This window comes from Vombatus ursinus, unplaced genomic scaffold, assembly GCF_900497805.2.
Source record: "Vombatus ursinus unplaced genomic scaffold, bare-nosed wombat genome assembly UNPS02014809.1, whole genome shotgun sequence".
In the NCBI taxonomy this organism is placed as follows: domain Eukaryota; kingdom Metazoa; phylum Chordata; class Mammalia; order Diprotodontia; family Vombatidae; genus Vombatus; species Vombatus ursinus.
Window position 1 is genome coordinate 14,633,421 of NW_020954587.1, and position 21,239 is coordinate 14,654,659.

Below are 21,239 nucleotides of genomic sequence, written 5' to 3' on the forward strand. Positions count from 1 at the left end.
TGATTCACTATTAGATTAATGTCAGATCACTGTAATAGCCCATTGGGAAAACAATCTGTCTTAATATCTAGTATGAAATCATAAATTCTGGATCCTTTGGGGTTGTAAATATTTCTATGAGGTGCCTAGCATACTGGTGTTTGGTTATGTATTTAAAAAAAGCAATAGGATTATTGTTTTTATTCTTTAGGCTTTTTTTCCAAAAGTTTTTTTTTACCTAGTTACAGGAGTCTGTGCCAATAAAACTTCATGCGAAGGAAGGAAGAAAGGGAGATTAGAAGGGAAGAAATTTATGAAGTGCCTACTATTAGTTCATTTGATCCTCACAACAACCTCTTAAGGCAGGTGATATTATAATCCCTATTTTCCAGTTGAGGAAACTGATACAGACAGAGGTTAAGTAACTTACTCAGCATCATACAGTTACTAAGTGTCCAAGGTATGATTTGAATTTAGGGCTTTCTGACTCCAGACCCAGTGCTCAATCTACTGTGAAACTTAGCTGCCTTCCTCATATCCTGCAATCACTTCGGTTTAACATACATTTACGAAGTGCCTACTATGTACAACGAACTGACTGTTCTATGTGCTGAGAATAAAAATAACATTCTTTTAACCTACTCAGTCATTTCCCTCAAGATGCTTATAATAAGGGAGATTAAAGACAAGTAAGGAAAAAGGTAGAACGTTTTTAAGGCTGTGCAAAAATCCTGTGTCTTAAAAGAAGATTTGAGGATGGAGTACTATTTGGGAAAATTTCATGAAAAAGATAGTACTTGAACTGGGAATTGAATGGAAAGGAAGATTTTAGCAGGTGGTGATGTAGAAAGGAATGTAGTCATGGAAGATGGTCTAGAACAAAATGAGATCAGGAAGCCACTAGTACTACAGCTTGGATAGATTATGAAGTGTATGAAGGGAAAGAATGTGTGTGTGGGGGGGGTGGAGTGGGGAGTTAGAATAATAAAGTTATGGAATGATAAGAATAGTGAATGGAGTCAGGAATTTCGAACAAGGAGTACTTGAGCTTAAATCCAGAGATATTTCCTAGGTGTGTGACCCTAGGCAAGACACTTCACCTCTCTCATACTCAGTTTTCTCATGTGTAAAATGGGGATAATAATAACGCCTATTTCACAGGGTTGTTGTGAGGATCAAATAAGATGATATATGTAAAGTGGGTTTTTAATCTTAAAATACTGTATAAATGTTGTTGTTGTTATTATTTTAGATCTAAAGCCAAAAGAAACCACTGAGGCTATCTACTGTAGTCCTCTTATTTTACAGCTGACGAAACTGTGACCTAGGGAATTTGAGTGACTTGCCCAAGGTTCCATACCTTTTAGAGCCAGATTTTATATATTTCATCCTGTAAGCAATCAAGGCATAGAGTATTGATCATCTTCTAGGGTAGAGGAGAGGGATGTGTGATTTCTAGAATCTTAAGCATTTTTTATTTTGTGTTTTATAATTTAAAATACTTTTTAATCTGTCAGCTTCTCCTTATGCCTTATATTTCAGGGATTTTGAAAACCTTCTGAAATTTTGGAAACTTTCTGTTATCCTCTGTCTTTTCTATTGGTTAGAAGTTATCTTAGAGAAGGCTCATTACCAAGGCATTGACTCAATATAAGCATAATGACCAGATATTCCAAACCAATAATCAGGATATGTGGCCTATCAAATCATTTTTGGGTGATTTTTATTAACAATGGATCAGAATATTTGAAAAATGGGTATGACACATGGGATGGGATAATTTGGAATTAGAACTTCCTTTGAAAATCTGAGACATTTGGTTGCTGTAAGTATAATTAATATAAACTATGATGGAGCCTTCTTTTGTATGGGTCATCCCAGTGACCAGTATAAGAGATTTGATTTGAGAAGGCATTAGTCAGCAGCTGAAGCCAAAGCAGACTCTAAATGCTCCTTCTCTTGGCTTAAAATTATTTAGAAGCCGAATGCCAGTTCTGACAGCAGCTGGCACCAGATAAAGCACATAAAATTGCAACAAATACAGTAGATTGTATGCAGGTTTATTTAAATAAAATAGACTAACAAGTTTGAATGAAAGCAGGGAGAGCTGATTAAATTTCTGTGCTTCACGCAGTCCTGCCAGGATTGTGGAACCTTTTGATTAATTTGACTACTTTTATATGAAAGTTTTATAAATGCTTAATTTTCCAAGATAAATTCCTCCTTTATTCAACTTCTTGAGAACTACTTATAGAATTTTCCTGCCATACACCCTACTCTCTTATGCCTAGTCATGGTATGTTATGTGATCTTGGGTTCTAGAAGGCCTTGTGAGCAGAGCATAAGCCCTGGCAGATCCAATAGAGCTAGAATGGTTTTGAGCAAGGAGCTCATGATGACTGTCATCTGATGACCATCCAAGCCAGGCTTTAAGAGGATCATCATCACTAAAAGATTGGTCTCTAGGCAATGAACTTTTTTCCACAGTAACTAATAAAGACTTCTAAGTAAAAGGCATGAGAAAAGTTATGATTTGTATCAGTAGAGGGTATGCCCACATTGTTGAAATCATAAATCTTTTGAGGTTTTTAAAGCAATTCAGAAGGTCAGAGAAATAGTACAGTTAAGTAACATTTCTCTCTGTTTTTGTTTTTGTTTTTGTTTTTTTTTCCTTATCAACTTACAGGCAGCCTGGATATTTGGGCCATAACTGTAGAAGAAAGAGCAAAGCATGATCAGCAGTTCCATAGTCTCAAGCCAACATCTGGGTTTATTACTGGTAGTTGTATACAGTATTTTTATATTTTATTTTTATTTTTTGATGGTGTTTTTGTTTGTGAAAAAAAATTTATTTAAAGCTCTGGGATATGACAATTTCCAATCCACTAAATCATTTTGCCTGGCTTTTCTCTGCCCTTAATTCAAAACACATTTATTCATTGATTTCTGTGCATTAGATACCAGTAATACAAAGATAGTAAGGCAAGGAACTTGCTTCTAATTGAGGGTAAAATATGTGAATATAAATAACTGATGAAAGGAACAATGTGATAAATACTGAGTTAGATGGGGCGGAGCAATTTCAGACATGGAGGTGTGAAGTATGAACAAAAACACAGGAATGAGTATAGCATAATTATGAGGAACAGCCTATACCTTGCAGTAAGTATTATAGAATAATATAAAATATGGAACGTGAAGCAGTTTGGAAAGGTGGTTAGTAGCCAGATTATGGAGGACCTTAGATGCTATGATTAAGAATTTATATTTTATTCAATAGGCAGTGGGAGCCACTTAAATATTTTGAGTAGATGAATGAGAACAATGAAAGCAGTGGAATGATGTATTAGAGTGGGCATATACTGAAGGAAGAGAGGATAGTTGGGAGTCTATTTCAGTAGTCTAAGGTAGGACACAATGAATTTGGTTAATGAGACTAGAAAGATAAAGCTAAATGTTATAGAAGCAGAATCAGCAGGCCTCAGTATAATTTGATTTAGTGAGAAAGGAAAAAGTCAAACATCACTTAGATTTTTGAACCAGGGGAATTGGGAAGATTGCTAGCAACAGAAATGGAGAAGGTAGAGAGAATAGCAGGTTTTTCAGGAAAGAAAAATTTAGCTTTGGACATCTTGAGTTTTGAGCTCCTGCACAACATTACAGTTAGAACAAATCTGGATAACTCTGCCTCTCAAATGTGCTATGCATCTTTTTTCACTGTTCCTTGGATGGTCACTTTTCATTTCATCACTTATTGAATTGCCATCCATCCTTTAAAGTGTAATTTAAGTACTGTTGTCCCCATGAAGTCTTTATTATGACTGCCTCCCCCAGACATTAATGTAACATCTTATTTGGAAGCATTTTAAGGTACTTATCTCATAATGTTGTGTAGTATAGCCATTTTTAGTTGTATCTTCTTCCCCTTTTAGGTCATAAATTTCATGGAGAATAGGAGCTATGTCATAGCTAAATTTTGTGTCTCCATCGATATCTTGCGTGTTGCACATAAGTAATTAATGTTTGCAGACTAAATGAATATTCAGGCAGTAAGAGTTACAGGATTAGAACTCTTAAGGAGAGATTGGAATGAATATGTAGATCTGAGAGTTGTTTACTTAGAACTCTTAATTGAAGTCATGGGAATGGATATGATACCAAGGGGAAGGCATGTAAAAAGAGAAAAGAAAAGGAGCAAGGACAAAAACTTGGGGGACCACCACACTGTATTGAGTGGGAGAAGATGAGAAAGGAGACAGAAGAAGTGGGCATTGAAGTTGAAGAAGAGTCGTGAGAGTATAGTATAACCGAAGTGTATGGAGAGGCTATTAAGAAGGAGGTGTCAGCTTATGCAGAGAGGTCAAGGAATACAAGTATAGTAAAAAGACTAATTGATTTAATTATGAAGTCTTAACGTTCAAAGAGACAAATGGGGACCAGAGCAAAATCAAAAGGGTTTGAAAAATGTGTGGGTGGTGAATAAGTGGAAGCAGTGAATATGGGCTATTCTTTCTAGGAGTTTGGCTGTGAAACTAGGAGTAGAGAGAGTCAAGTGAAAGTTTTTGTTTTTGGGTCTTTTTTGTTCATTTTTGGTGGGTATTTTTGCCTGTTAGTTTGTTTCGCAGTGTTTAGACTTGAGATTTCCTGTAGGCTAACCCTGATATGCCAGTAGAGAGGAAGTTGAAAATGCATAAGAGAAATAATTTATGGATCAAGGCCTTTTAGGGAAGGGGTTTGAAGGAACAGGTCAAAGGATCAGCCTTGGAAAAAAGAAGAAGGGCTATTTCTTAATAACTAGAGAAGTTAGGATGGGTGACAGCATTGAGAGAGATCAAGGAGAGGAATTGAGTATATTCATACCAGATGTCTTCTATTTTCTTAGTAAATAAAGAGATGAAGGTATTTACTGAGAGGGAGAGGGGAAGGGTAAAGTAGAACATCTAAGGAAAGACATTTTCAGATATTTGTTTTGCCTAATGTGATGGGAATCAGTAAAAGATTACAAGGATTGCAATTGTTGAAATGGCTGGCCATTGGGTCAAGACTGAGTAAGACTGGAAAGTTAGACTGAACATGACTAATAGACTTGGAGATCAGGGAAGGACTCAGGGGACTGGAGTCATAAGTGCAAAAATAAACTTTTGAACATTTTTGTTCAACATTTTTGTCTGACAAGAAGTTGAACATTTCTAAATTGGTGAAGTCTAACCCCCCTTGTGGTGATTGAAGTGGAGTGGGAGGTAAGTAACGGGAGGCGAGTAAGTGCTTCCTTCCGAGTGTTTTTGGCTTGCCATTTCCATGATGCAATTTACTGATAGGGGTTGATCATCTCTTTTTATTATTGATACCACTTTGCTATTCTGCTTAAATTTCCCATCTTTGTACCTTTAATTTACATTGATTATTTAAATACTCAACTGGTGTTGGCTTAATAAAAATGGGGAAGATTAATTATTATAGTTATTTCCTATGCTGGATATATAGTTATTCACTATGTTAACTGTTCTAATTATTCACTATACTGGAAGATTTCGCTACATCAAAAAGTACCCTAAATTTTAAGTGTGTAGAATTGAGGATGGGGAAAAATATTCTCATTCTCTGTTTCTGTCTTTGTCTCTGTTTATCTGTTTTTCTGTCTCTGTCTCTCTCTTTCTCTCAATTTTATTGATAGCTTTTTGTTTTTTATCACATTCGTACCCTAATATTCCCTATCCCTGTTTACGCCCAGAGAACCTTCTTTTGTGACAAAGAGTTAAAAAAATAGTGCAGTAAAATTTCATAATTGATTTTATTTCTAATTCATTCGCGATTTGGAGTAATATTAAATGTCAAAAATAGTTTACAATTCTTCTCAGAACTGTTTGTTCATGTTTTTTGACTACTTAGCTATTAAGAGTGGCTATTATATTTGTGTTACTTCTCTCTATATCTTGGATATTAGATTTTATCAGAGAAATATGATGCAAATATTTTTTCCCCAATTAACAATTTCCTTGTTGTATTGTTCTTCATGCAAAAGCCTTTCAACATCATGTAATCAAATAATTTTACCTTTTGTGTTCTCTTCTATCCTTTGAGTAGTTAAGGATTTTCTCCTTAGTTATAAGTGTGAAAGGTACTTCTGTCCATTCTCCTTTAATTGTTTTATTATGTAATTTTTTATATTTTAGTTGAGCATCCATTTGTAACTTTTGGGTTATGTTGCAAAAGCTGTTGGTCTGAGCTTATTTTTTGCTAAACTTTTCCAATTTTTCCATCAATTCCTGTTTTTGTGTCAGGGATTATTTGGAGATTATATATATATATATATATATATATATATATATATTTCCTTTTTGCACAAAAAGTATGTATTAAATTTGATTTTTGTCTGGCTTACAAACTCTAAAACAAGAGGAAGCACATTTGTCTTGTTCTTCTCTAAGAAGATACAAAGAGCTGCATTTTAATGGTAAATTATCTTTGACGTGGAATTAACTAGTATAACCATGTTAGGTAAACCTTTTCCAAGTCACTTTATGAGTGAGTATAGGCATACCTCAGAGGTATTGCAGATTTGTTTCCAGACTACTACAATAAAGCAAATATCACAGTATAGCAAGTCACACAAATTTTATGGTTTCCCAGTGTGTATAAAAGTTATGTTTACATTATGCCATGGTCTATTAAATGTGCAGTAGTGTTATATCTAAAAAACCAATGTGTATATACCTTAATTAAAAAATACTGTATTACTAAAAAATTATAACCATTATCTAAGCCTTCAGTGAGTCATAATCTTTTTGCTGGTAGAAGGTCTTGCCTCGATGTTGATGGCTGCTGACTGATCAAGCTGCTGGTCACTGAAGGTTAGGGTGGTTGTGGCAATTTCTTAAAATGTGAAAATGAAGTTTGTCACATCAATTGACTCTTCCTTTCAGCAAAGATTTCTCTGTGGCATGTGATGTTGTTTGATAGCATTTTACCCACAGTAGAACTTCTTTCAAAATTGGAGTCAGTCTTCTCAAGCCCTTCCCCTGCTTTATCAACTAAGTTTATGTAATGTTCTTCTGTATTGTTGTGTCTCAGAGAATTGGGAGGCCTGAGGAGAGGGAGAGAGATGGGGGAATGGCTGGTTGGTGGAGCAGTCAGAAAACACACAACATTTATTGATTAAGTTTACCATCTTATATAGGTGTGGTTTGGGGTACCCCGAAACAATTATAATAGTAACATCAAAGATCACTGATCACAATATAATAATAATGAAAAAGTTTGAAATATTGCAAGAGTTATGAACATATGACCCAGAGACACAATGTGAGCATGTGTTATTGGAAAAATGGCACTGATAGACTTGTTCGACAGCAGTGTTGCCACAAACTTTCAATTTGTTTAAAAAAAAACAAAAATAATCATAGTATTGTGAAGTGCAATAAAATCACCTATGCCTGTATGAAATCAGCTTGATTTTTATTTTGATCTTCTTCTTTTCCCTTATGTATTAGGAGAAAATAAGTTCAGTCTTTATACAGATTTCAGCATCTTTCTTAAATTTGCATTTCAATTTTGGATAGTTTTGCTTTAATCATTTTCTGATGACTTTAATTTCTTTTGAAACAATCTTCCTTTAATTTACAGGTGATCAAGCCAGAAACTTTTTTTTTCAATCTGGGTTACCTCAACCTGTTTTAGCACAGATATGGTAAGTTGAAAATGTATGCTGATATATGTAAAAAAAAGTTTTCCTTTGTTTTTGGTGATATTTACATTGTATATTCTATATGGGAAGTTAGGACAGTGCTGGAGAATGGAAGTTAAGACTCCTAAAACCAAAATTCAATTGAATATCCTGTGTCTTAAAATTCACTATTAAGACAGTCATTTTTAAGAATAAAGGTACTGCCTGCTCTTCTTGATCTATGCATTGAAAAGGTTCTTTATTGGTTGGAGCCAATTTCTTTGAAAAAATAATAAATGGCTCATATTGTTGTCTTTTGCAGGAATGAGTCCTTTTGGAATGAGTTTTCCAGATAGCTATAGGTTTTTTGTTTTAAGTACCAAAGTATTTATTTATCCTTTAACTACTTTAACTTTAAAATCTCTTAAAGAAGTAACTAACTCTCCAGTTATATAGTCCCATAGTAACATAATCTGAACTTAGAAATAGATTTTCTTTGAAAGGCAGTAAGTAGTGCAGTATATGTTGGCATGAGCCTAGACTAGGAATCGAGAAACCTGGATTCTGGGGAGACAGGGTGGAATATGGGAAAGAATAGAGGCTCTGGCATCAGAGGATGAGGCCCAGACCTTTAAAGATGGCTCATGATCTGTGTGACCTTGAGAATTAAAGTTCCCTAGACCTTGGTTCTCTCATAAGTAAAATGAGATGTTTGGACTAGATGCTTTCTGAGGTCCCTTCTAGCCCTGATCTGTGAATCTTACCTGTCATCCTGGTTCTGCTTCTGCTATTCTGCTGACTAGCTGTGTAACCTTGGACAAGTTGTTTAACTTCTTTGTCTCTTGGCTTCCTGATTTCTAAAATAAATGATCATTTAAGTCTTTTTTTTCTCTTTCTAAGATTCAGGGGTTGTATTAGCATTTCCACTACATAAGCTTAGCAAAGTGTAGCAAAAGTATACCATATTTTAGTTAATAATTTTGTACAGATGTATTTTGTGTAATGTGTTACTGAGTTAACATACAGATTAGAAAATTCACTATTTTGCCTGAATTCAAAGATAGTTTTCCCCTTTATATAGTTAAAAATAGTAGTGCATATGGTTTCACCAGAGCACCAGTGTAAATCCCTTGCTGCTAGAAATAACATTCTGTAAACCAAGGTCAGATAGAGGGCAGTACTTTAGCATGCAAGCAAAATAATTTGAGCAAGATTAGCTGTTTGTTTCCTCACTCAAAAAATCTGAAATATTTTGTACTTGAAAATGTATTTTGGGGCCTAGAGAATCTCAGCATTTAGTTTATTGCCTTCTGCCATGAGCAATGCTTTTCTTATTTAGTTGTGGAATTCCAAGCTAATGTGGTATTAATGACATTTCAAATTAACATGAAAAATAAAATTATCCACCAGCATTTTCTTACATAGCTGCATACTTGAGGCCAGACTTATATACACTTTTTTTTAAGTTCCTAAGGGATTTTACCTTACATTTAATTTAAATGCAGAGAACATCGTCAGTTATGTTTTGAGATCTGTTTTGTATCGTCTGCAGGTCTTTCCCAACACTGAAGATTAGCTCAGTGATTTCTCTTAGTAATCCAAAAACATTATGTTATTTTGACAGAAAAAAGAAAATGGTTTTAATATTCACATAGATACTTGAAATGCTAGTAAGTCAATGTTCAACTTTCCCAAATATTTATTGGAATATTCTCTAGATTCTTCTTAAGAAGAAGAGTTAGGAAAGAAAAAAATTTCTAGCCCTGTACAGTTGAGGTTTGTTCTGTTTTGATTTTTGCAATTCTTTTTTTTTTTAAACATGAGTGAGTCACTCAGAATCTTCTATGAATTCCCATGTGCCTATTTCCCAGCCTTTTAAAACTTTTTTTTTTTGCCAAGCTAATCAGATTCCACCAAGTGGTAGTTGGAAGCTTAAATACTGGTGATGTTAATCAGTCTTTCAAATCTTTGTTGCCTAGCCAAGCTTCCTCACAGCACCAATTCTTGCAGTACTTGAATCCTATTATTTCCCTGACGTTCTGGCATGGTCCCTGAGGATTAGTCATTGTCTTAATAAAGTTCGGGATCTCTTATCTTGAGCAGAAAGGAAGTAAAAATAGCCATGTAAATGGGTAGCCATCTTTTTTCTTTTTAAGGGGCTCACCTTTCTTAATGTTACAAGATATTACTGAGTTTTAACTTTTGTTGTCTATGCTCCTTCAATTTTGGGAAAATGTTAATCATTAGGGGATATCACATTTGTAATTATGTTATCCCAGTTTTTAATCTGAACTTCAAATTTGATTTATATTGCTGGATTCCTATGGCAAGATGCCCAGGCAATTCTTGTTTTTGATAAGTATTAACTTTGATAAGTTAACTGTAATCATAATACCAAGAGAAGTCTATGCAACTGAATTTTTTTCTTTTAAGTAATATGTATGTTGTTTTGACATTTTCATCCCTAAAATATTCCTTTTCTTGGCATTTTTATTGCTGTTATTGTCACCAATAATAGCAGCTTGTATTATTTATCACATTTGATATTTACAAAGCAATCAACATACATTTTCTCACTTGAGTCTCACAATGAGCCCAGGAACAAATGTCTTTATCTCTGTTCTGAGGATACTAAAGCTCAGAAAGGTTTAAGTTACTTGCTCAAGGCTTCGTAACTACTAAGTGGCAGCCAGATTTTCTCATTAGAAATCCATGTTACTCAGAGGTATGTGTGTTTTTTATGTTTTAAGTAAAATGTTTCAAATAAAATTATTTTTAATGGCTAGCTAAATCTTAAGTTTCTTGCAGGGCCAAAGAATACCAAATCTGAATGAGTAATCCTATAAAAAACAAACAAATGTTTTAAGTAGTGAGATCATTAATATTTTGAGTTTTTCATTGTATAGGGTGTCCTAAAAGTCTTAGTAAAGCCCAAATATATACTAAGACTTTTGGGACGTCCTGTATAATGTGGTTTCCAATTGCAGAAACTAGTGGCAACCACTGTACTGTTTTCATAATCTCTGCAGGTGCTCCCTTTTATTCCTTTTGTTCATTATTCTTTGAAAAAAAGCTATTTTACATGAAACTCCATTTTCTTGCTGTACTTGGACAATTTATGTTGGAGTACCATTTGCAACAGCACAGTCGCTGTGTTGTTAAGACACAAAGGTCTAGAGTCTAAAGAGAAGTTAGCTGCACTAGCTGTGGAAGCATCAACTTGTCAGTTAAAAAAGTGTCCTATGGTGAGATTTGCAGAACCGCACAGGGAGTTTGTACAGTTTGGGCCAAATTTCTTTGGAAATACATTGTCTACATTTAAATTCTTTGTGATGCCCGAAGTGCAAATCTTATAGTTGGAGTGATATGTTAAGTTGTTTTTGTTTTTAGTTTTAAAAAAAATTTCAAACACAGTGATAGAGTAACAGTTTTCAAAGGTTATATATTTTAACATTTTGAAAACACTCCTTAATTGAGAAAAGTTAAAGGTTTTTTTTTTAAAGAAGTACCTTGACAGTACTACAGATTTAAATAAGCCATTTATAAGTTAACTAATCAGCTTGATTTTTACAATTTGGAAGTTTGGGGTACTTTGCAGAGAGTTAAAGGATTCAGGGGTTCAGTTTTTAGTGCTTTAAAAAGATTCTTTAAGGTTCCAGTTCTTAAAAAAGGTTCATGGCATTGAATTTCAGGGCACTAGCTGACATGAACAATGATGGGAGAATGGATCAGATAGAATTTTCTATAGCAATGAAACTTATCAAACTGAAGCTACAAGGTTATCAGCTACCTGCTGCACTTCCTCCTGTCATGAAACAGCAACCTGTTGCTATTTCTGGTGCACCCACATTTGGTAAGTCTGAAGATGACTTAACTTTTATGTTATTTCTCTGTTTCTTTTAATGTTTAGAAACAAAAATGATACCTTTGTTTTCTCTTGAGTGTAATATGGTAATTCAGGGGATATTTTATCTGTTCTGGAAAAAAGTGGATCTGTCATGGATGGTCTCACAAGCAATTCGAAAGCATGTTCATACTAGTTAACATTACAACAAAAATAAATGCATTAACAGAAAAAGCTTTCATTCTCTTGATATACTTTTCACAGATGTCTCTCTCTTTATTTCATTGAATTCTTGATCTCCATTTGTCACACACTGCCTTTTTACTTCTTATTCTGTAGCATCTTTAATTCTCCTGATGATCGTAATATCACCTTTGATCATTGGAGCATTGCGGGAATACTGTATTTTATGATTTGCAGGTTCATGCTAGTTAGCAATGTAATTGGTTTTTTCTTTATTTTTAAACTTTTATTATCATTTTTAAACATTCTTTTCTTTTTTAAATTTTGAGTTCCAAATTTTCTCCCCCTCTCCTACCTTCCCCACCCAGTGAAGAAGGCAAGCAATATGATGTCAGTTATACATATGAAATCCTGCAAAACATTTCCATATTAGCCACATTTCAACAAAAAAGCAAGAAAAATGAAGAAAGTGAGAAAATTTTACTTCAGCTGGCACTCAGCTTATCACTTCCTGCTCTGAAAGTGGGTAGCATTTTTTCATCCTGAGTCCTTTGGAATTGTCTTGAACCATTTTATTAATCAGAGTAGACGAGTTTTTCATAGTTGATCATCACAACATTGCTGTTACTGTGCACAATGACCTCCTGGTTCTTCTCACTTCACTTTGCATCAGTTCATATAGGTCATGTCATGTTTTTGTGAAACCACCCCCCTCCACATTTCCCACAACACAGTAGTCTTCCATCACAATCATGTGCCACAACTTGTTCAGCCATTCCCCAAATGATGAGCGTCCCCTCCAGTTCCAATTCTTTGCCACCACAAAAAAGAGCTGCTATAAGTACTACATATATGTCTTTTCCCTTTTGTCTCTTTGGGATACAGATCCAGTAGTAGTAATTCTTGAATCAAAGGTAGGCACAGTTTTATATCCCTTTTGGCCTTGTTCCAAATTGTTGTCCAAATTGGTTGGACCAGTTTGCAACTACTAACAGTTTATTAGTGTACTGATTTTTCTCTCAACTCTTCTAGCATTTGTCATTTCTGATAGGTATGAGATGGTATTAGAGAGTTGTTTTAATTTGCATTTCTCTAATTAATAGTGATTAGAGCATTTTTCTCATTATGATTATAGATAGCTTCGACTTCTTTGTCTGAAAACTGTCTGTTCATATCCTTTGACCATTTGCCAGTTGGGAAATGGCTTATTATTATAAATTTGACTCGGTTCTATGCACAATGTATTTGAAAAATGAGGCCTTTATTAGAGAAACTAGCATAAATTTTTTTGATACTGCTTCATTGTCTATGGTACCTTTAGCAAAATGTAATTTCCCTGATTATCTTTTTTAAATTGATCTATTTTTGCTTTTGCTTTGTCTGAAATCATGATTGTTATCCCTGATTTTTTTTTTTTACTTTAGCTGAAGCATATTAGATTCTGTTCCAGCCCTTTATTTTAACTCTTGAGTGTGTGTTTCTGTTCCAAGTGTGTCTCTTGTGAAAAACATATTGTTGTATTTTGGTTTCTAATCCATTCTGTTATCTGATTCTGTTTTATAGGTGAGCTCATCCCATTCCTAATCACAATTATGATTATTGTGTATTTCCCTCCATCTCGTTTTCTTTTGTTTCTTCTTCTCTTTCTTTTTTATGCCGTCCTTCCTCAAAAGTCTGTTTTGTTTCGAACCACTGCCTCCCTAAATCCATCCTCTCTATTATCATTTCTCTTCCTCCTTCTCTACCCCTGGGGTTAAGTGACTTGCCCCGGGTCACACAGCTAGTAAGTGTCAAGTGTCTGAGGCCGGATTTGAACTCAGGTCCTCCTGACTCCAAGGCTGAAGCTCTATCCACTGTGCCACCTAGCTGCTCCAGTTTTATTGTTTCTTTATGTCTTGTGGAGTCATTAGCCTTCCAGTTGCCCAGTTCTAATTTTTAGGGAATTCTTTCTTTCTTTTTTTTTTATTAATTTATTTTGATTTATCAACAGTTTTTTTGAGTTTTAAATTTTTCTCCCTCTCCTCCCCCCCCTCAAGATGGCATGCAATCTGATATAGGCTATACATATACATTCCTATTAAACATATTTTCACATTAGTGATGTTGCAGGGAAGAATTAGAACCAATAGGAGGAACCATCAGAAAGAGGAAACAAAACACAACAGAAAAAACAAAGAGCAAATAGTATGCTTCAATCTGCATTCAAACGCCATAGTTCTTTCTCTGGATGTGGACAGCATTTTCCATCATGAAACCTTTGGAGATGTCTTAGATCCTTGCATTACTGAGAAAGGACTAAGTCTATCAAAGTCAGTCATTACACAATGTGACTGTTACTGTTGTACAACGTTGTCCTGATTCTGCTGACTTCTCTCAGCATCAGTCCATACAAGTTTTTCTGGGTTTTTCTGAAGTCTGCCTGCTCATCATTTCTTATAGATCAATAGTTTTCCATTACATTCCTATACCATAACTTGTTCAGCCATTCCCCAGTGTATGGGCCTTCCCTCAATTTCCAGTTTTTTGCCACCACAAAAAGAGCTGCTATAAATATTTTTGTACGTGTGGGTCCTTTCCCCATTTGTGTGATCTCTTTGGAATACTGCCCTAGAAGTGCTATTGCTGGGTCAAAGGGTAATAAGAATTATTTTCTTCAGTGAGCCTTTGTACCACATTTTCCATTTGTTCCATTCTGCTTTTTAAGGAGTTCTTTTCTCCATGAATTTTCTGTGCCTCTTTTTACCATTAGGGCACTTTTGTTTTTAAGGTGTTATTTTCTTCCTTTGTGTGTGTGTGTGTCTTTGTCTTTTACCAAGCTTGTTAATTCTTTTTTCATAACTTTCTTGTGTCACTCTCATTTCTTTCCCTAATTTTTCCTCTACCACTCTTATCTCTTTCTTTAACTTTTCCAGGAATTCTTGTTTGGATTGAATCCAGTTGGCATTTTTCTTCGAAGTTTTGCATGTAGCTCTTTTTCACATTGTTGTTTTGTTTATAGCTGTTTTCACATTGTTGTCTTTTGAGTGTATGTCATGGTCTTCCCTGCCACTGTAGTAGCTTTTTATGATCAAATTCTTTTTTTCTTTTTTTCCTCATTTTCCCATTCTATTTCTTGACTTTGAACTTTATGTTAAAGTTGGTCTCTGCTCACCTGGGATTGGAGAGGCACTGTTTCAAGCTTCAGGCTTTTTTGTGTTGCTATTTTCAGAGCTAGTTCTGGGCCTCTGCAAGTTTTTGGTGCTTCCAAGGTGGTGTGATGCTTGAAGAGCTATGGCCGCTGCTCTCCTGACCAAAAGACTTTGTTCTTTACCTAGAAAAGTTCTTTGATCCCCTGCTGCTGCAAGCACTCTGTTTGCCTTGTGACCAAATCCTACCACTCCTCTCTGCCCTAGAATTATGACTCGGAACTGTATATGGGCAACAGGGTTGTCAGTCAGTCTCAGCTGTATCTAGTGCCAATAAACCATGCCCTGTGATATATCTCTCTCTTTTTTGAGGCAGTTGGGATTAAGTGACTTGCCCAGGGTCACACATCTAGTAAGTGTCTGAGGCTGGATTTGAACTCAGGTTCTCCTGACTTCAGGGCTGGTGCTTTAGCCACTTGTGCCACCTAGCTGCCCCCTCTGTAATCTATCTTTCTTTCTTTCTTTCTTTCTTTCTTTCTTTCTTTCTTTCTTTCTTTCTTTCTTTCTTTGGTGAGGCAATTGGGGTTAAGTGACTTGCCCAGGGTCACACAGCTAGTAAGCGTCAAGCGTCTGAGGTCAGATTTGAACTCAGGTCTTCCTGAATCCAGGGCCCGTACTCTATCCTAGCTGCCCCCTCTGTAATCTCTTTCTGACTAGTTGTTCAGCCCCCTTCCATCTCTGTGCTTAGAGCTCCTGAAGCTGCTGCTGCTGTGGCTGTGGCCTCATGTGGGGGCTCTGGAGAGGCTTCTGTCCCGATGTCACAAACTTTTCCTGCCAACCTCCTAAGTTTTCCTAGGTCAGAAAAATATCTTCCACTGACCTTTTTTTTTTTTTTTTGGCTCTGCCACTCCAAAATCTGCTTTTAGACATTATTTTGAAGTTGTTTGAAGGGGAATGTTGAGAGAGTTCAGTTGAGTTGCCTCTGATCCAGCATCTTGGCTCTGCCAGCATAATTGCTTTTTAAAGCCACTTCCGTATTCGTGTAAAGTTAGTTTCTCATTTTCCCACTCCGTTCTACAGCAGTGGGATCTGGGAATTCATATGTGGACGTAGATATGAGGTTGAAATTTATCACTTAAACCAGACATCTCAATCTTAATGATGCAAGTCAGTGCCAATCTTTCTCATTAGAGGACTCTTAAAAAAAAAAGAAAACATCTGTACTTTGAATAAATGTCTTGTTCATAGTTGCATTATAATTTTTCACATGTACATAGAAGCTTTTGTAGTGAATAAAATTGTTTAAAAGCATTCATAATTTCTTAGTAGCTTTTTGTCATATATTTACTCAATAGATATCAATAGTAGTACTGTTAACATGTAGGAGTTAAAAAGTCTTTTAATTAAAAAATGAGTTCTCATTCTCAGAAATACGGAATCAGTACGATAATCTAAGTCAGCATACTTTATAGCAGGCCTGCGCAACCTGTGGCCTGCCAAAGGATTTCAGGCAGCCCACGAGGAAATGTGGAGGTAAACGTCCTCTACGTTTTTTGCTGGCCGCCTTGTGCCTGTAGGCCATAGGTGCCCTGTGGGCCACAGGTTGTGCAGGCCTGCTTTATAGCGTTTTGTTCTGGGGGGGGAAACTCCTCCAGTTTTAGGAAGTGAGACGAAAGGAGAAAGTTCCAAAAAGAACAAGGTTATAAATGGTTGATTAGCTAAATATTAAATTGAATTTTGGTTGTAAGTTGTGAATGATGTTATTACAAAACGTAATTGATCTGATCATCCTCATACAGTCCCTTCCAGCTCTAAGTCTGTGCTCCTATGATTTTTTTTTTTGTTTGGGTGAGTCAGTCAGGGTTAAGCGACTTGCACAGGTAGTAAGTGTCAAGTGTCTGAGGCTGAATCTGAACTCAGTTCCTCCTGACTCCAAGGCTGGAGCTCTATCCACTGTACCACCTAGCTGTCCCTTGATTCTTTATTCCTATTTTGGTTTCACATAACTGATTATAGGACAATGGCGACATGATCTGACATCTGTCTGACTTTTTCCATTCTGGTTTTTTATACTATTTAGATTTTTTTTAAGATTTGTAATATTCAGTTTAAACATAATTGAGAGAGTTTTTGAACTTTCTGAAACAATAAAAAATGTGAAATAGAAGCCCTTCTCTATGCCCCACTGGTAGCACCTCGAGTCTCTGAAGCCTTCTGTTTTTCCCCAGGCTATCATCCCTGCATTGACTATACTCCTCCACTTTCCCCATTGTGACACCTTGATGACTCTATATTGTCCTTTTCTCTTGAGTCTCTTGCTGCATTATCCTGTTGCTTATCTTGCTTTGCCAAGCATCTGAACCATCGAAAATACAGAAAAAGGAAACTTTTCAATAAATAACTATAAATGGACTTTCTACAAACAAATTTAGGTGCACATAGTTTTTCACAGGCTTGGTCTCTGCTATTAATAATGACTTTCATTACTGTTCTTTATTGATAAAATACAGAAAGCTCATCTGAAAATAAAAATTTCTATGAAAATGTTTTTAAATCACTCAAAAAATAAAACTGTAGACCTTGTTTTTTGATCAATTGCATGGTTTTTAGTCTCTGCAAAATGTGACTAAAATTAGAGGAGTAGCATACAAAATAATGTAATGGAGGTAAAATGTACAGAACTTGGCAACAAATTGGATATAGGGAGTGAGTGAAAGTGAGTAGTTGAGGATGATATTGAGATTGTGAATATTAGGTGACTGGGAGAATAATGGTGCTCTCTGGATAAGTAGATCTGAGAATCATCTGCATAGAAGTGAAAATGGAATCTGTGGTAGCCGATGAGATCCCTAAGTGAAATAGTGTCTAAAGAGAAGGCAGCCCTGGACAGAATGGGGAGGGGTATGGTAAAACACCTACAATGAGTGGATATGACTTGTATGATGATCCATCAGAGGAGACTGAGGAGTAGTCAGATAAGTAGGAGGACAAATCTAGAGAGTATCAAGGAGAAGAGAGTGATTAGTGATGTAAAAGGCTGCAGAGCATTCAAAGATGACGATTGAGAAAAGGTTATTAGATTTGGCAATTAAGAGATCATTGGTAACTGTGGAGAGCAAAGTTTAAGTTGAATGATGAGATTAGAAACCAGAATGCAGAGAGTTAAGAAGAGAGGAAGAAGGAATGCCATGGCCTTCTCAAGAGGTTTAGCCACAAAAGAGAGGACAGGGGATGGAAGGATCAAGTAAGGATCTTTTTGAGGCTAGGGAAGACATTGGTTTGTTTATAGACAGTCAGAAAGTAGCCAATAAACTGAATGAAGATTAGTGGGAGAGTAGAGATAGTAGAAGGGGCAATCTGTTAGAAAAGACCAGATCATTTGTATATGTAGAGGGGTTAGCCTTGGTGAGAGGAATTATCTCTTCATATGAGACAGGGACAAAAGAGGACACAGTGACTGAAAGCATCTAAGTGAGGTGAGGTGAGATTAGGAGGAAGTAGAAGGAGCTCCTGGCAAACAACTTTAACTCTTTCAGTGAAATGTGAGGCAAGGTCCTGAGCCAAGGGGTGGGGTTTCGGGGGGCGTGGCATGGGAAGTTTGAGGAGGGATGAAAAGGTTTGGAAAAGCCACTGTGGTAAGTAGGACAGTGAATTGATTAGGGAGGTATAAAAGAATTATCTTGTCAGAGTGAGGACCCAGTTGAGTTTATGTAACATAAATTTGTAGTGGACTCAGCATGACTTAGTGTTTTTTCTCCAGTTTCATTCAATAGTACATGAGTAGAAATGTAGGCAGTAGATTGTGGGTTTAGTACAGGCTGAGGCTTCACAGGGCAAGAAGGTCAGTAGGATAAGGAGGCAAATGACTCAGAGAAGAGGTCAGTACAGAGTTGAACTGGTTCACTAAGGTGTCAGCATAAAGAAAGGAGAAAATATAGTAAGGACAGTGTGATGGTCTGGGAGAGAACTGCGGGCAGAGGGACTGGAGATCATTTTAAGGATGAGAACAAGCTTTGGAGGTGCAGGACAGAGGGGGAGGGGGAATGACAACAGCTCAGAAGAAAACTTGGGCTAGACTATAGTCCTTTGAGTCATATGTATGGAGATGATAATTGAACTCATTTTGAGCTGCCACCAAGGGAGAGAGTGTCTAGAGAAAGGAGAAGAGGCCTTCAGGACAGAGCCTTAGGCTATACCCAGAGTTAGTGGATGTGGCATGAATAATGAATCAGTAGAGGAGATGGGGAGGAGTGGTCAGACAGGTATGGAGAGAACCCAGGAGAAAAATATGACCAACGGGATCAAGTGCCTCAGAAACAGGCTGAAGACTGAGGAAAGGCCATTAGATTTGGTGATTTGGAGACCATTGGTAACTAAAGAGAGCAGCTTAGTATGAGTGATGAGATCTGATGCTAGGTTTGGGGATTTGAAAAGTAGAGGAAGTGGAAGTATACATTAGAGAGCTTTTTCAAGGAATGTGGCTAAGAAAGGATGAAGAGATATAGTATGATGCTTAGGGCTATTGGGATCTAGCGAGGGCCTTTTGAGGATAGGGGAGACTTGGGCTTGCAGGGAAGGAACCAGAGGGTTTAGAGGTTAAAGAGAAAGAAAGAATGTGATAGTGGAGGCACTGGCTTCAAAAGACAGAAGAGGATGGGTTCAGGGATGCCTTTAGAGGGATTGGCCCTGGTGAAGAGAAGGGTCACCTCTTCATTTGAGACTGGAGTAAAGGAGGAAATTGTGGGGAATGTCAAGAGAAGGAGAGAGGAAAGAATTTTTAGTGGATAGGCTTGATTTTTTTGGTCAAGAATGAGGTGAGTATCTTAGATAAGAGTGGGAGGGGAGGGGATGCGCTTGGGGAGAAAACAGTTTTGGATCATCTGTTGTGGGGAGTGGGATAGAGAATTAATGCTCCTCTTGATGCCCTCTACATCCAGGCTAACTGTACTGCTAGCTATCCCTCTTCTCTAGCATGCTGTCTTCAGACCTGGTGCCTTCATATTTGCAGTCCTGGCTCAAAACTTGGAATGTGCCCATTTTTTGTTTCTGCCTTTCAGAATCTTTAGCTTCTTCAGGGCTTAATTACTTTGTATAACTTTTCCATGCAGCCTTCCCAGCTTTCCCCTTCCTCATCTCCTGCAACTGAAAGTATTTTTCTTCCTTCTCAAATATCCTTTGTCCAGTCATTCCACATCCTTCCTAAATGTATTTTTTACTTATGTGGCCAAATTGTATACACCATCCACCAGAGAGAATATAAGCTCCATGAAGGGAAGACTTCTGTGTCATTTATCTTTGTATTCCCAGAAATTTGCATGTCGTTGCTGTTGAATGTTTGTTGTTGAACTGAAAAGCTTTCAACAAATAATCATTTTGGTAATTTTACTATTTATACGAAACCTAAATTTGTCATGGTACCATAGGAAAAAAACCTTTTATGCTTGGCCTAATGGAATCTTGTGTTGTAAATGATTCACCTGGATTTAATTTAAATGTCTTCTGTTCATTAGGTATAGGAGGCATTGCCAACATGCCATCTCTCACAGCTGTTGCTCCAGTACCAATGGCATCGATTCCAGTAGTAGGAATGTCCCCACCTCTCGTATCTTCTGTTCCTACCACAGCAGTTCCTCCCCTGGCTAATGGCGCTCCTTCTGTCATACAATCTCTGCCTGCTTTTGCTCATCCTGGTATGTAACTTATTATATTTATTATATATATATATATATATATATTATTATGTAACTTATTTATTTATTATATGTAGTATTATAACTTAAGCCCAGTTTTCATAACTTTTTTATAATATTTGCTTATATTGAATGTTCTTTCTGTTAAACTTTCAGTGCTATTTAATTTTTAGGAGTTAGGACATGGACCTGTGTTTTCACTGGAGGGATTTAGAGGACTTGCCTCCCATCACCACTGACTATAGGCATCTTTTCTGCCTCAGAGCTTTGCCTATATAAGCAAGAGGATAAGTGACTTGCCCAGAGTCACATAGCCAATATGTGTTGGAGGGTAAACATGAACCCGGGTCTTCCTGGTTGCTGGGCCAGCTCTCTATCTACTAAGCAACACTGCCTCTCACTTGATTGTAATTTAGTTATATTTGGGTTCAGAGAGAAACATTGTGTTGATTCACATAATTTCTTCCTTTAGCAGAATAAAAAACAAAACAAAACAAAACAGCTAATACATGATATGCCAGAGAGGTTCAGGTTTGTGAGAGCAAATTACAGCTGGGTACCACTATCAACAGATATGAACCAAATATGAATAGCCCTGAAAACAAATCTCTTGCAATGGCTTGATTAAAAAAAAACCAAATAATTAAAGCATTAATTGCGGCTTTTATAATTATTAACAATATTAATAAGTAATATGTATATAGTATTTTAAGGTATACAAAACTTTTTGTGTACATTATTATATTTTATCCAAA

General features: G+C 36.4%; 1 protein-coding gene across 3 annotated transcripts in view; it reads left to right on the forward strand.

The window, feature by feature from the left end:
- The window catches only part of ITSN1 (intersectin 1), a 283,395-nt gene that overhangs the window by 64,183 nt on the left and 197,973 nt on the right, over positions 1-21,239 (forward strand). For all 3 annotated transcript variants that reach the window (XM_027875448.1, XM_027875446.1, XM_027875447.1), the window contains 4 exons: positions 2,666-2,758; positions 7,603-7,666; positions 11,335-11,495; positions 20,305-20,484. In XM_027875448.1, the coding sequence (XP_027731249.1) occupies positions 2,666-2,758; positions 7,603-7,666; positions 11,335-11,495; positions 20,305-20,484 (498 nt within the window). The remainder of the gene's footprint in view (positions 1-2,665; positions 2,759-7,602; positions 7,667-11,334; positions 11,496-20,304; positions 20,485-21,239) is intronic.